Below are 15,003 nucleotides of genomic sequence, written 5' to 3' on the forward strand. Positions count from 1 at the left end.
ATCCCTGACCCCAATCCCATTCCTGACCCCAATCCCATCCCAGACCCCAAATCCCATCCCTGACCCCAATCCCATCCCTACCCCAATCCCAACCCCAATTCAATCCCATTCCTGACCCCAATCCCATCCCTGACCCCAATCCCATCATTGACCCCAATCCCATTCCTGCCCCCAATCCCACTCCTGACCCCAATCCCATCCCTGACCTCAATCCCATCCCTGACCCCGATCCCATCATTGACCCCGATCCCATCCCAGACCCCAAATCCCATCATTGACCCCAATCCCAACCCCAATTCAATCCCATCCCTGCCTCCAATCCAATTCTTGATCCCAATCCCAATCCTGACCCCAATCCCATCCCAGACCCCAATCCCATTTTAGATCCCAAATCCCATCCCTGACCCCATTCCTGACCCCAATCCCATTCTTGATCCCAATCCCATCCCTGACCCCAATCCCAATCCCAATTCAATCCCATCCCTGACCCCAAACCCGATTTTAGGCCCCGCCCCCACTCCGTATCCGATCCCTCCCCCCCCACGTGACCGCCGCTCCGTCCCCTCCTCTCTCTCTTTCTCTCCGCGCACGCGCAGTGTGGAGACGCGCCGGGGTGGGCGTGGCCATCAGCCGGCGCGCGCTTGAGGACGTGGCGCTTTCCAGCCAATCAACACCCGCGGCGGGGAAAGAGTGGGCGGGGCCACAAGGAGGCCACAAGGGGGGGCTGAGGGAGGGAGGCGGGACAACGCCCTGACGGGCGGCGAGTCGAACCAATCAGCTTGCCGCATTTGCAAGACGGCGAGGGGTGGGTACTCCCTGATTGGTCAGTGGGGGAGGAAGGCGGGAGCGTGCGGCGTGGCGCGGCGCTACTTCCGGTCGGTGGAGCGGAGCGGCGGGGAGAGGGGCGGCGGCGGCGGAGCGGCCGGTAATGGCGGAAGGGGGGGGGGGTGTCGGGATACGGGGGAGGGGGCGGGGCTTCGTTGCTATGGTGACAGCAGTGGGTGTTGCTACGGTAACGGAGGGGTCCGGGGGGGGGGGGTAACGGGGGTCGGGGGGGGGTTGGAGGAACGGGGTCCAACATGGCGGTGCCGGGGATCCCCGCGGTGGTCGGGGGGCGTCGGATCCGCGGGGACCCGCGGATCCGACGCCCCCCGACCACCGCGGGGATCCCCGGCACCGCCCCCGGTTGAGGACCCCCCCCCCCATTGGTTAAAGACCCCTCCCCCGTTAAAGACCCCCCCCCCCCAATGTTGAGGACCCCCCCCCCCCCCCCTCTGCGACCCTAAATGGCAATGGATTGAAATGACACGGTTGGGACCCCAAACTTATGGGGTCCCAAACCTTATAGGAGATTGGGATCCCCTATAGCCAAACCTTATAGGGGATTGGGATCCCCCATAGCCAAAGCAATGGGTTCCAGACCTCATGGTGTATTGGGATCCCCATGGCTGAACCTTATAGGGGATTGGGATCCCCCATTGCCAAACCTTATAGTGTATTGGGATCCCCAATGGCCAAAGCAATGGGTTCCAGACCTCATGGTGTATTGGGATACCCCATAGCCAAAGCAATGGGTCCTAAATTCACAGTGTATTGGGGTCCCCTACAGCCAAATCAATGGGTTCCAGACCTCAAGGTGTATTGGGATACTCCATGGTCAAAGCAATGGGTCCCAGACCTTGTAGTGCATTGGGATCTCCCAATGGCCAAACCAATGGGTCCTAAACTCACAGTGTGTTGGGGTCCCCAATGGCCAAAGCAATGGGTTCCAGACCTCAAGGTGTATTGGGATCTCCCATAGCCAAAGCAATGGGTCCCAAACCTCATGGTGTATTGGGATCCCCCATAGCCAAACCAATGGGTCCTAAACTCACAGTGTATTGGGATCCCCAATGGCCAAAGCAATGGGTTCCAGACCTCAAGGTGTATTGGGATACCCCATAGCCAAAGCAATGGGTCCTAAATTCACAGTGTATTGGGGTCCCCTACAGCCAAATCAATGGGTTCCAGACCTCATGATGTATTGGGATCCCCCATAGCCAAAGCAATGGGTCCTAAACTCAGAGTGTATTGGGGTCCCCTACAGCAAAATCAATGGGTCCCAAACCACAAGGTGTATTGGGATCTCCCATAGCCAAAGCAATGGGTTCCAGACCTCAAGGTGTATTGGGATCCCCCATAGCCAAAGCAATGGGTTCCAGACCTCAAGGTGTATTAGGATACCCCATAGCCAAATCAATGGGTCCCAAACCTCATGGTGTATTGGGATCCCCATGGCTGAACCTTATAGGGGATTGGGATCCCCCATTGCCAAACCTCATAGTGTATTGGGATCCTCAATGGCCAAATCAATGGGTTCCAGACCTCATGGTGCATTGGGATCTCCCATAGCCAAAGCAATGGGTCGCAAACCTCAAGGTGTATTGGGATCTCCCATAGCCAAAGCAATGGGTTCCAGACCTCATGGTGTATTGGGATCCCCCATAGCCAAAGAAATGGGTTCCAGACCTCAAGGTGTATTAGGATGCCCCATGGCCAAATCAATGGGTCCCAAACCTCATGGTGTATTGGGATCCCCATGGCTGAACCTTATAGGGGATTGGGATCCCCCATTGCCAAACCTTATAGTGTATTGGGATCCTCAATGGCTAAATCAATGGGTTCCAGACCTCATGGTGTATTGGGATCTCCCATGGCCAAAGCAATGTGTCCTAAACTCACAGTGTATTGGGGTCCCCAATGGCCAAAGCAATGGGTTCCAGTCCTCAAGGTGTATTGGGATCTCCCATAGCCAAAGCAATGGGTCGCAAACCTCAAGGTGTATTGGGATCTCCCATAGCCAAAGCAATGGGTTCCAGACCTCAAGCTGTATTGGGATCCCCAATGGCCAAAGCAATGGGTTCCAGACCTCAAGGTGTATTGGGATCCCCCATGCCCAAACTAATGGGTCCTAAACTCACAGTGTGTTGGGATCCCCAATGACCAAACCAATGGGTTCCAGACCTCAAGGTGTATTGGGATTCCCCATGGCCAAAGCAATGTGTTCCAGACCTTGTAGTGCATTGGGATCTCCCATGGCCAAACCTCATAGTGCATTGGGATCCCCAATGGCCAAACCAATGGGTTCCAGACCTCAAGGTGTATTGGGATCTCCCATAGCCATAGCAATGGGTCCCAAACCACAAGGTGTATTGGGATCCCCCATGGCCAAAGCAATGGGTTCCAGACCTAGTAGTGCATTGGGATCCCCAATGGCCAAACCAATGGGTCCTAAACTCACAGTGTGTTGGGGTCCCCAATGGCCAAAGCAATGGGTCCCAATCTCAAGGTGTATTGGGATCTCCCATAGCCAAAGCAATGGGTCCTTAACTCACAGTGTATTGGGGTCCCCAATGGCCAAATCAATGGGTTCCGGACCTCAAGGTGTATTGGGATCTCCCATAGCCATAGCAATGGGTCCCAAACCACAAGGTGTATTGGGATACCCCGTGGTCAAACTATTGGGTCCTAAACTCACAGTGTGTTGGGGTCCCCGATGGCCAAAGCAGTGGGTCCCAAACCTCATGATGTATTGGGATCTCCCATAGCCAAAGCAATGGGTCCTAAACTCACAGTGTATTGGGATCCCCAATGGCCAAAGCAATGGGTTCCAGACCTAGTAGTTCATTGGGGTCTCCCATGGCCAAACCTCGTAGTGTATTGGGATCCCCAATGACCAAATCAATGTGTTCCAGACCTCAAGGCGTATTGAGATCCCCCATGGCCAAACCAATGGGTCCTAAACTCACAGTGTTTTGGGGTCCCCAATGGCCAAACCAATGGGTTCCAGACCTCATGGTGTATTGTGATCGCCCATAGCCAAAGCAATGGGTTCCAGACCTCGGAGTGTATTGGGGTCTCCAATGGCTAAATCAATGGGTTCCAGACCCCAAGGTGTATTGGGATCTTCCATAGCCAAAGCAATGGGTCCTTAACTCACAGTGTATTGGGATCCCCAATGGCCAAATCAATGGGTTCCAGACCTCATGGTGCATTGGGATCTCCCATAGCCAAAGCAATGGGTTCTAAACTCACAGTGTATTGGGGTCCCCTACAGCCAAATCAATGGGTCCCAGACCTTGTAGTGCATTGGGATCCCCAATGGCCAAAACAATGGGTCCTAAACTCACAGTGTGTTGGGATCCCCCATAGCCAAAGCAATGGGTTCCAGACCTCATGATGTATTGGGGTCCCCAATGGCCAAAGCAATGGGTCCTAAACTCACAGTGTATTGGGGTCCCCAATGGCCAAAGCAATGGGTTCCAGACCTCACGGTGTATTGGGGTCCCCCATAGCCAAAGCAATGGGTCGCAAACCTCAAGGTGTATTGGGATCTCCCATAGCCAAAGCAATGGGTTCCAGACCTCAAGCTGTATTGGGATCCCCAATGGCCAAACCAATGGGTCCTAAACTCACAGTGTGTTGGGATCCCCAATGACCAAACCAATGGGTTCCAGACCTCAAGGTGTATTGGGATTCCCCATGGCCAAAGCCATGGGTTCCAGACCTTGTAGTGCATTGGGATCTCCCATGGCCAAACCTCATAGTGTATTGGGATCCCCAATGGCCAAATCAATGGTTCCTAAACCTCAAGGTGTATTGGGATCCCCAATGGCCAAACCAATGGGTTCCAGACCTCAAGGTGTATTGGGATCCCCCATGGCCAAACCAATGGGTCTCAGACCTCAAGGTGTATTGGGATACCCTATGCCCAAACCAATGGGTCCTAAACTCACAGTGTGTTGGGGTCCCCAATGGCCATATCAATGGGTCCCAAATCTCAAGGTGTATTGGGATCCCCCATAGCCATAGCAATGGGTCCCAAATCACAAGGTGTATTGGGATACCCCATGGCCAAACCAATGGGTCCTAAACTCACAGTGTGTTGGGATCTCCCATAGCCAAAGCAATGGGTCCTAAACTCACAGTGTATTGGGGTCCCCTACAGCCAAATCAATGGGTTCCAGACCTCAAGGTGTATTGGGATCTCCCATAGCCAAACCAATGGGTCCCAAACCTCATGGTGTATTGGGATCCCCAATGGCCAAACCAATGGGTCCTAAACTCACAGTGTGTTGGGGTCCCCAATGGCCAAAGCAATGGGTTCCAGACCTCAAGGTGTATTGGGATCCCCAATGGCCAAAGCAATGGGTCCCAAACCTCGCGTTGCATTGGGATCTGCCACGGGCAAACCAATGGGTCCCAAACTTGTGGTGTCCCAGGATCCCTAATAGCCAGATCCCAAACTTGAGGTGTGTTGGGATCCCCAGTAACCCAAAGGCTGAATCCCAGCGCAGTGTGGTTACACCAATGGATCCCAATGCTTGTGGAGCTCTGTGATTCCTAACAACCAGATCCCAAACTTGAGGTGTTTTGGGATCCCCAAAGACCAGATGGTTGAGTCCCAAACTTGTGGTGCTTCACGTTCCCTAATGGCCAGATCCCAAAGTTGATGGCGCTGGGATGCCCAGAAATCAAACGTGTGGATCCGCGCCGCGTTGGGATCCATAGTGGCCAAATTTGGGGTCACTGATGGCCACATCCCAAAACTCGTGGAGCTCTATGATTCCTAATGGCCACATCCCAACCTTGCGGTGTGTTGGGATCCCAGTACCCGACCTGGTGGATCCCGGTACCCGACCTGGTGGATCCCAGTACCCGACCTGGTGGATCCCGGTACCCGACCTGGTGGATCCCAGTACCCAACCTGGTGGATCCTGGTACCCGACCTGGTGGATCCCGGTACCCAACCTGGTGGATCCCGGTACCCGACCTGGTGGATCCTGGTACCCGACCTGGTGGATCCCGGTACCCGACCTGGTGGATCCATGCTGCGTTGGGGTCCGTAGTGTTTAAGTGGGTGGATCCCACATCAAGGTGTGCCGGGTTCCCTGCCGGACGCTGGTTGGGCCCCAAATCCTGGGGATCCCACACAGACAAATCCCAAAGCTGTGCAGCTCTGTGATCCCCAATGGTTGGATCCCAGACTCAGAGTGTGTTGGGATCTCCAGTGACCAAAGAGATGGATCCCAAACTTGGTGTGTTGGGATCTCCAGTGACCAAAGAGATGGATCCCAAACTCAGGGTGTTGGGATCTGAGTGACCAAAGAGATGGATCCCAAACTCGGTGTGTTGGGATCTGAGTGACCAAAGAGATGGATCCCAAACTCGGTGTGTTGGGATCTCCAGTGACCAAAGAGATGGATCCCAAACTCGGGGTGTTGGGATCTGAGTGACCAAAGAGATGGATCCCAGTCTCGGTGTGTTGGGATCTGAGTGACCAAAGAGATGGATCCCAGTCTCGGTGTGTTGGGGTCTGAGTGACCAAAGAGATGGATCCCAAACTTGGTGTGTTGGGGTCTGAGTGACCAAAGAGATGGATCCCAGTCTCGGTGTGTTGGGGTCTGAGTGACCAAAGAGATGGATCCCAAACTCGGTGTGTTGGGATCTGAGTGACCAAAGAGATGGATCCCAGACTCAGAGTGTGTTGGGATCTCCAGTGACCAAAGAGATGGATCCCAAACTCGGGGTGTTGGATCCCAAACTCGGGGTGTGTTGGATCCCCGATGGCCAACCAGATGCATCCCAAACTCGTTGCGCGTCGCAGTCCCTAACGGCCGAACCAGCAGATCCCAAACTGGGTCTATTGCGATCTCCAATGGCCAAACCAGCAGATCCCAATCTTGGGATGCCTTATATTGTCTAATGACCCCAAACTCCTGCTGCGTTAGGAGCCCTAATGGCCATAGCAGCGGATCCCAAACCTGCGCCGTGTTGGGATCCCCAGTGGCCAAAGAGATGGATCCCAAACCCGTGGTGTGCTGGGGTCCCCAGTGAACAAATGTCTGTATTCCAAACCCGTGGTGCTTTGGGACCTTTAATGGCCAACCCAATGGATCCCACGCTCAGGCCGTTGACCCCAAAACCCTCCGGACACCCCACGTGTGCTGTCTGTCCAGCCAGCCGGCCGGCCTTGCCCTCGCTGTTTGTCTTGGCTGACCCCCCGTTGTGACGGGGCCGGTGCTGGTTGGTGGTGCTGGTTGATGATACTGGTTGGCGGTGCTGGTTGTTGCTCCCTGGGATGGGTTGCGGTGTCCCCGGGTGCTGGTGCAGCTCTTAGGGGGGGCTGTGGGTGCTGCCCCAGGGGAGTCCTTCCCTTCCCTTCCCTTCCCTTCCCTTCCCTTCCCTTCCCTTCCCTTCCCTTCCCTTCCCTTCCCTTCCCTTCCCTTCCCTTCCCTTCCCTTCCCTTCCCTTCCTTCCCTTCCCTTCCCTTCCCTTCCCTTCCCTTCCCTTCCCCCTCCATCTCCCCCACACCCTCCTCCCTTCATTGTCCTCCATTCATCCTCCTTTCATCCTTCTTCCTCCATCCTTCTCTCTTCCATCTTTCTCCCACCCTCCCTCCTCTCCCCATCCTTCTCTCTCCCTTCTTCTCCCTCCACCCTTTTCCACTCCACCCTTCTCTCCTCCATCCTCCTCCCTCCTGTTTTTTCCCCGCCATTCTCCTCTCATCCTCCTCCCTCCCATCCTTCCATCCCCTCCTTCTCCCTCCCACCCTTCTCCCTCCTTCTTCCTCTCTTTCTCTCTTCCGCCCTCCTCCCTCCTGTCCTCCCCCCACTCTTCTCCCTCCCTCTTTCTCCCATCCATCTTCTCACTCTGTCCTTCTCCCTCCACTCTTCTCTCTCCCCTCCCTCTCCCTCCCACCTCTCTCTCCTCTACCCTTCTTTCCTCCATCCTTCTCTGCCTCCTGTTCTTCCCCCTCACTTCTCCCTTCTCCCTCCCTCTCCTTCCATCTCCCTCCTCCCTCTCTCCCCATTCCTTCCTCCCTCTGTCTCTTTTCCTCCCTCCATCTCCCCCTTCTCTCCTCCCTCCATCTCCCCCCTTTTCTCCTTCCTCCATCTCCCTCCATCTCCCTCCATCTCCTCCCTCCATCTCCCCCTTCTCTCCTCCCTCCATCTCCCTCCATCTCCTCCCTCCACCTCACTCCTTCTCTCCTCCCTCCATCTCCCTCCGTCTCCTTCCTCCATCTCCCTCCTCTCATCTCTCCATCTCCCTCCATCTCCTTCCTCCATCTCCCTCCATCTCCTTCCATCTCCTCCCTCCATCTCCCCCTTCTCTCCTCCCTCCATTTCCCTCCATCTCCCTCCTCCCTCCATCTCCCCCTTCTCGCCTCCCTCCATCTCCCCCTTCTCTCCTCCCTCCATCTCCCCCCTTTTCTCCTTCCTCCATCTCCCTCCATCTCCCTCCATCTCCCTCCATCTCCCTCCATCTCCCTCCATCTCCTCCCTCCATCTCCTCCCTCCATCTCCCCCCTTTTCTCCTTCCTCCATCTCCCTCCATCTCCTCCCTCCTTCTACCTCCTTCTCCCTTCATCTCCCTCCTACTCTCCTCCCTCCATCTCCCTCCATCTCCTTCCATCTCCCTCCTCCCTCTCTCCCCCCTCCATCTTCCTCCTTTTCTCCTCCCTCCATCTCTCTCCATCTCCCTCCATCTCCCCTTCTCTCCTCCCTCCCTCCCCGCTCTCCCTGTGGTCGCGCAGCCATTAATTCCCGGCTGATGAAGGCGTTAATTATCGCGGTGCCCCTGTTGTCCTCAGGTCACGATGAGCACCCAGGAGCTGCTGCTGCTGCTGTGTCTCAGCGCGGCGTGCGTGGCCGCCAAGCCCACGGAGAAGAAGGAGCGCGTGCACCACGAGGCGCCGCTGAGCGACAAGGAGCACAACGACGCACAGAGCTTCGACTACGACCACGACGCATTCCTGGGCGCCGACGAGGCCAAAACCTTCGACCAGCTGACGCCGGAGGAGAGCAAGGAGAGACTGGGGTAAGGACTGAGAGCAAGGGGAGGATGGGGATGGGACTGAGAGCAAGGGGAGGATGGGGGAGGGATGGAGAGCAAGGGGAGGATGGGGGAGGGATGGAGAGCAAGGGGAGGATGGGGATGGGAGAGGAGAGGATGGGGGAGGGAGAGGAGAGTAAGAAGAGGATGGGGGAGGGATGGAGAGCAAGGGGAGGATGGGGGAAGGATGGAGAGCAAGGGGAGGATAAGGGAGGGATGGAGAGAAAGGGGAGGATGGGGGAGGGATGGAGAGCAAGGGAGGATGGGGGAGGGATGGAGAGCAAGGGGAGGATGGGGAGGGATGGAGAGCAAGGGGAGGATGGGGGAGGGATTGAGAGCAAGAGGAGGATGGGGAGGGATGGAGAGCAAGGGAGGGAGAGGAGAGTAAGAGGCTGGGGAAGGGAGTGAGAGCAAGGGGAGGATGGGGAAGGGATGGAGAGCAAGGGAGGATGGGGGAGGGATGGAGAGCAAGGGAGGATGGGGAGGGATGGAGAGCAAGGGAGGATGGGGGAGGGATGGAGAGCAAGGGAGGATGGGGATGGGATTGGAGAGGATGGGGTAGGGAGAGGAGAGTAAGAAGAGGCTGGGGAAGGGAGTGAGAGCAAGAGGAGGATGGGGGAGGGAGAGGAGAAGAGAGCAAGGAGAGGCTGGGTTAGGGAGAGGGGATCAAGGGGAGGATGGGAGAGGGAGAGGAGAGCAAGGAGAGGAGAGCAAGGAGAGGATGGGGTATGGAGAGCCACAGCCAGTGGATGCAGCTGGGGGGACCCTGGGGGAGTGGGGGGTGGGAGGGGAGGGATCCCAGAGGGATTTTCTGACCCTAATAGTTCCATGATCCCATTAAGGGACGTGGTTTGGTGGGTAACGTTGGCGATAGATTGGGTGGTCCCAGAGGGATTTCCCCACCCTGATGGTCACACAATCCCATTTAGGGACGTGGTAGTGGCCGTGGTGGTGATGGTTGGACTTGGTGATCCTAAAGGTCTTTCCCAACCCTAATGATCTCATGAACCTATTTAGGGTGATGGTTGGTGGCCATGGCAGTGATGGATGGATCTGATGGTCCCAGAGGGATTTCCTGACCCTGTTGGTCCCGTGATCCCATTTAGGGACGTGGTGGTGATGGTTGGACTTGGTGATCCTAAAGGTCCTTCCCAACCCTAATGATCCCATGAACATAGTTGGGGCGATGGTTGGTGGCCATGGCAGTGATGGATGGATTTGATGATCCCAGAGGGATTTCCTGACCCTGTTGGTCCCATGATCCCATTTAGGGACGTGGTTTGGTGGGTGATGGTGGTGATGGATGGATTTGATGGTCCCAGAGGGATTTCCTGACCCTGATGGTCCCGTGATCCCATTTAGGGACGTGGTGGTGATGGTTGGACTTGGTGATCCTAAAGGTCCTTCCCAACCCTAATGATCCCATGAACCTATTTAGGGAGATGGTTGGTGGCCATGGCAGTGATGGATGGATCTGGTGGTCCCAGAGGGATTTCCTGACCCTAATAGTTCCATGATCCCATTCAGGGACGTGGTTTGGTGGGTAACGTTGGCAATGGATCTGGTGGTCCCAGAGGGATTTAGGAACCCCTAATAGTTCCATGATCCCGTTAAGGGATGTGGTTTGGTGGATGGACATGGTGGTCCACAGAGGGATTTCCTGACCCTGTTGGTCCCGTGATCCCATTTAAGGCCGTGGTTTGGTGTCTGTTCCAGTGCTCGCAGTGAATCGTTACGTAAGGAGCTAGAGCTGCTGAAGGAACACACAAGAAAGATCAGGATACAGGGTGACCCCTTTGGGGACTGGTTGGAAAGCTTGTTTGGTGGGATCAGGCCGTGGCTCAAACAGTTACTTCAAGCATTAGTAATAGGGCTGCTTATACTCCTAGGGTTAATGTTGTGCTTCCCATGTGTATCCCAATGCTTGCAGGGTTGTTTGAAGCCAGTGACTGAGGAAATGATTTACTCACCGATGGAGTGCAATAGGATGCAAGATAGACTTGAAAGATAGGTTCTGGTTAGGTGTAATGCTCTGCGTATTGGAACGGGACGAGGCTTGCTTAGCATGGGGAGGGGGAGTTGTATTAGGGGCATGGCCCTTCCCCTTTAGAGGTAAGGATTAGGGATGTGTGTCGCCCCAGTGGGTGTACACGAAAGACATGGAGCATATCAGAGTGTGTCGGCTTCAATAAATGGCCATCTTGCTGATCGCCATATTGGTGTCACCTCACTGATTGGCCGCACTACAGGCTCCCAGCGTAGTAACACTGATGGTGGTGGTGGATGGATTTGGTGGTCCCAGAGGGATTTCCTGACCCTGATGGTCCCGTGATCCCATTTAGGGACGTGGTTTGGTGTCTGATGGTGCTGGTGGATGGATTTGATGATTCCAGAAGGATTTCCTGACCCTGTTGGTCCCAGGATCCCATTTAGGGGCGTGGTTACTGGCCGTGGTGGTGACAGTTGGGCTTGGTGATCCTAACGGTTGTTCACAACCCTAATGATCCCATGAACCTATTTAGGGTGATGGTTGGTGGCCATGGCAGTGATGGATGGATCTGATGATCCCAGAGGGATTTCGTGACCCTAATAGTTCCATGATCCCATTTAGGGATGTGGTTTGGTGTCTGATGGTGCTGGTGGATGGATCTGATGGTCCCAGAGGGATTTCCTGACCCTGATGGTCCAATGATCCCATTTAGTGACGTGGTTACTGGCCGTGGTGGTGATGGTTGGACTTGGTGATCCTAAAGGTCTTTCCCAACCCTAATGATCCCATGAACCTATTTAGGGTGATGGTTGGTGGCCATGGCAGTGATGGATGGATCTGGTGGTCCCAGAGGGATTTCCTGACCCTAATAGTTCCATAACCCCATTTAGGGACGTGGTTTGGTGGGTGATGGTGGTGGTGGATGGATTTGATGATTCCAGAAGTATTTCCTGACCCTGTTGGTCCCATGATCCCATTTAGGGACGTGGTTACTGGCCGTGGTGGTGACGGTTGGGCTTGGTGATCCTAACGGTTGTTCACAACCCTAATGATCCCATGAACCTATTTAGGGCGATGGTTGGTGGCCATGGCAGTGATGGATGGATCTGATGATCCCAGAGGGATTTCCTGACCCTGCTGGTCCCACGATCCCATTTAGGGACGTGGTTTGGTGGGTGATGGTGGTATTGAATGGATTTGATGGTCCCAGAGGGATTTCCCCACCCTGATGGTCCCGTGATCCCATTTAGGGACGTGGTGGTGATGGTTGGACTTGGTGATCCTAAAGGTCTTTCCCAACCCTGATGATCCCATGAACCTATTTAGGGCGATGGTTGGTGGCCATGGCAGTGATGGATGGATCTGGTGTTCCCAGAGGGATTTCCTGACCCTGTTGGTCCCATGATCCCATTTAGGGACGTGGTTTGGTGGGTGATGGTGGTGGTGGAAGGATTTGATGGTCCCAGAGGCATTTCCCCACCGTGATAGTCCCGTGATCCCATTTAGGGCCGTGGTGGTGATGGTTGGACTTGGTGATCCTAAAGGTCCTTCCCAACCCTAATGATCCCATGAACCTATTTAGGGCGATGGTTGGTGGCCATGGCAGTGATGGATGGATCTGGTGGTCCCAGAGGGATTTCCTGACCCTGCTGGTCCCATGATCCCATTTAGGGACGTGGTTTGGTGGGTGATGGTGGTGGTGGATGGATTTGATGATCCTAGAAGGATTTCCTGTCCCTAATGGTTCCACAATCCCATTTAGGGGTATGGTTTGATGGGTGACCTTGGTGGTGGATGGGTTTGGTGGTCCTAGGGGCCTTCCCCGATCCTAATGATTCCATGACCCTGTTTAGGGACATGGTTAACAGCCATGATGGTGATGGTTGGACTTGATGATCCTAAAGGTCTTTCCCAACCCTAAAGATTCGATGAACCTATTTAGGGCCGTGGTTAATGGCCATGGTGGGGATGGGTGGATTTGCTGGTCCTGAAGGTGTTTTTCTACCCTTGTGAATCCACGATCCTATTTGGGGACAGGGTCTGGGTTTGGTGGTCCCAGGGGGATTTGGGACCCTAATGACTCCATGATCCTAGTGAGGGACAACCACACGGTGGTGTGGGTTGGATCTGGTGATCCTAAAGGTCATTTCTGTCCGTGATGACTCCCCGATCCTATTTAGGGATGAGTGGACGTGCTGGTGATGAGTTGGTTGTGGGACTTGGTGATTCCCAACCCAACCCTCGGTGATTCCCGACCCTAATTATTCCCTGAGCCTATTTGAGGATGGAGTCCTTTTGCATGGTGATGATTTTTGGATTCGAAGATCCTAGAGGAGTTTCTGACCCTAATGATCCCACGATCCTATTTAGGGACGTGGTTAGCGGCCATGGCGTTGGAGTTGGTGGTTGTAGAGCTCCTTCCCAACCGTAACGGTTCCATGATCCTATTTAGGGTCACATTTCGGGATGTGGTTTGGTGGGTGGATTTGAGGATCCAAGAGGGATTTCCTGACCCTAATGACTCCGTGACCCTACTGAGGGCCGTGCTTTGGTGGGTGATGGTGGGGATGGTTTGGTTTGGTGGTCCTGAAGGTGTTTTCCTACCCTCATGATTCCAGGATCCTATTTAGGAACAGGGTCTGGTGGGTGGCACTGGGGGTGCGTTGGTGGGTGGACTTGGTGATCGTAGAGATCTGGTCCGACATTCCTGACTCCATGATCCTATTTAGGGTCAGGGTTAGTGGGGTTAGTGGGCATGGGGATAACTTCTGGATTTGGTGATCCTAGAAGATTCTGACCCTAATGATTCCATGGCTCTATTTAGGGACGTGGTTTGGTTTGGGACAGCAGAGGTGGGTGGATTTGGTGGTGATCCTAAGAAGGATTTCCTGACCCTAATGATGCCGTGATCCTACGCAGGGACAGGGGAGACCTGGTGATGATTTTGGGGTTTGGTGATCCTGGAGGTCATTTCCAACCCTAATAGTTCCATGATCCTACTGAGGGACGTGGTTGGTGGCCATGGTGGTGGTGGAAGGATTTGATGGTCCCAGAGGGATTTCCCCACCCTGATGGTCCCGTGATCCCATTTAGGGACGTGGTAGTGGCCGTGGTGGTGATGGTTGGACTTGGTGATCCTAAAGGTCTTTCCCAACCCTGATGATCCCATGAACCTATTTAGGGCGATGGTTGGTGGCCATGGCAGTGATGGATGGATTTAGTGGTCCCAGAGGGATTTCCTGACCCTAATAGTTCCATGATCCCATTTAGGGACGTCGTTTGGTGTCTGATGGTGGTGATGGATGGATCTGATGATCCCAGAGGGATTTCCTGACCCTAATAGTTCCATGATCCCATTTAGGGATGTGGTTTGGTGGGTGATGGTGGTGGTGGATGGATTTGATGATCCCAGAGGGATTTCCTGACCCTAATGATCCCATGATCCCATTTAGGGACGTGGTTTGGTGTCTGATGGTGCTGGTGGATGGATTCGATGATCCCAGAGGGATTTCCTGACCCTAATAGTCCCATGATCCCATTTAGGGACGTGGTTAGCGGCCATGGTGGTGATGGTTGGACTTGGTGATCCTAAAGGTTGTTTGCAAATGTGGGAATTTTGTGGTGAAAATGTGGGAATTTGGGGGGAAATATGGGAATTTTGGGGGGAAATGTGGAGATTTTGGGAAAAAATGTGGAAATTTTGATGAGAAATGTGGGAATTCGGGGGAAAAATGTGGGAATTTTGATGAGAAACGATGGAATTTTGAGGGAAAATGTGGGAATTTTAGGAGGAAATGTGGAGATTTTGGGGAAAAATGTGGGAATTTTGGTGAGAAATGTGTGAATTTTGGGGGAAAATGTGGGAATTTGGGGGGAAAATGTGGGAATTTTGGGAGGAAATGTGGGAATTTTGATGAGAAATGTTGGAATTTTGTGGGAGGAAGGTAGGAATTTGGGGGGAAATGTGGGAATTTTGATGAGAAATGTGGGAAATTTGGGGGAAAATGTGGGAATTTTGGGAAAAAATGTGGGAATTTTGATGAGAAATGTGGGAATTTGGAGGAAAATGGGAATTTTGATGTGAAATGTTGGAGTTTTGGTGAAGAAGGTAGGAATTTTGGGGGAAAATGTGGGAATTT

General features: G+C 54.0%; 1 protein-coding gene across 1 annotated transcript in view; it reads left to right on the plus strand.

The window, feature by feature from the left end:
- Positions 1–841: 841 nt before the first annotated feature.
- The window catches only part of CALU (calumenin), a 43,114-nt gene continuing 28,952 nt past the window's right edge, over positions 842–15,003 (plus strand). The window contains exons 1-2 of the mRNA XM_072360620.1: positions 842–925; positions 8,633–8,859. Coding sequence (XP_072216721.1) covers positions 8,639–8,859 — 221 coding nt within the window. The 5' untranslated portion in view covers positions 842–925; positions 8,633–8,638. The remainder of the gene's footprint in view (positions 926–8,632; positions 8,860–15,003) is intronic.

This window comes from Excalfactoria chinensis (genome assembly GCF_039878825.1).
Source record: "Excalfactoria chinensis isolate bCotChi1 chromosome 1 unlocalized genomic scaffold, bCotChi1.hap2 SUPER_1_unloc_1, whole genome shotgun sequence".
NCBI classification, from domain to species: domain Eukaryota; kingdom Metazoa; phylum Chordata; class Aves; order Galliformes; family Phasianidae; genus Excalfactoria; species Excalfactoria chinensis.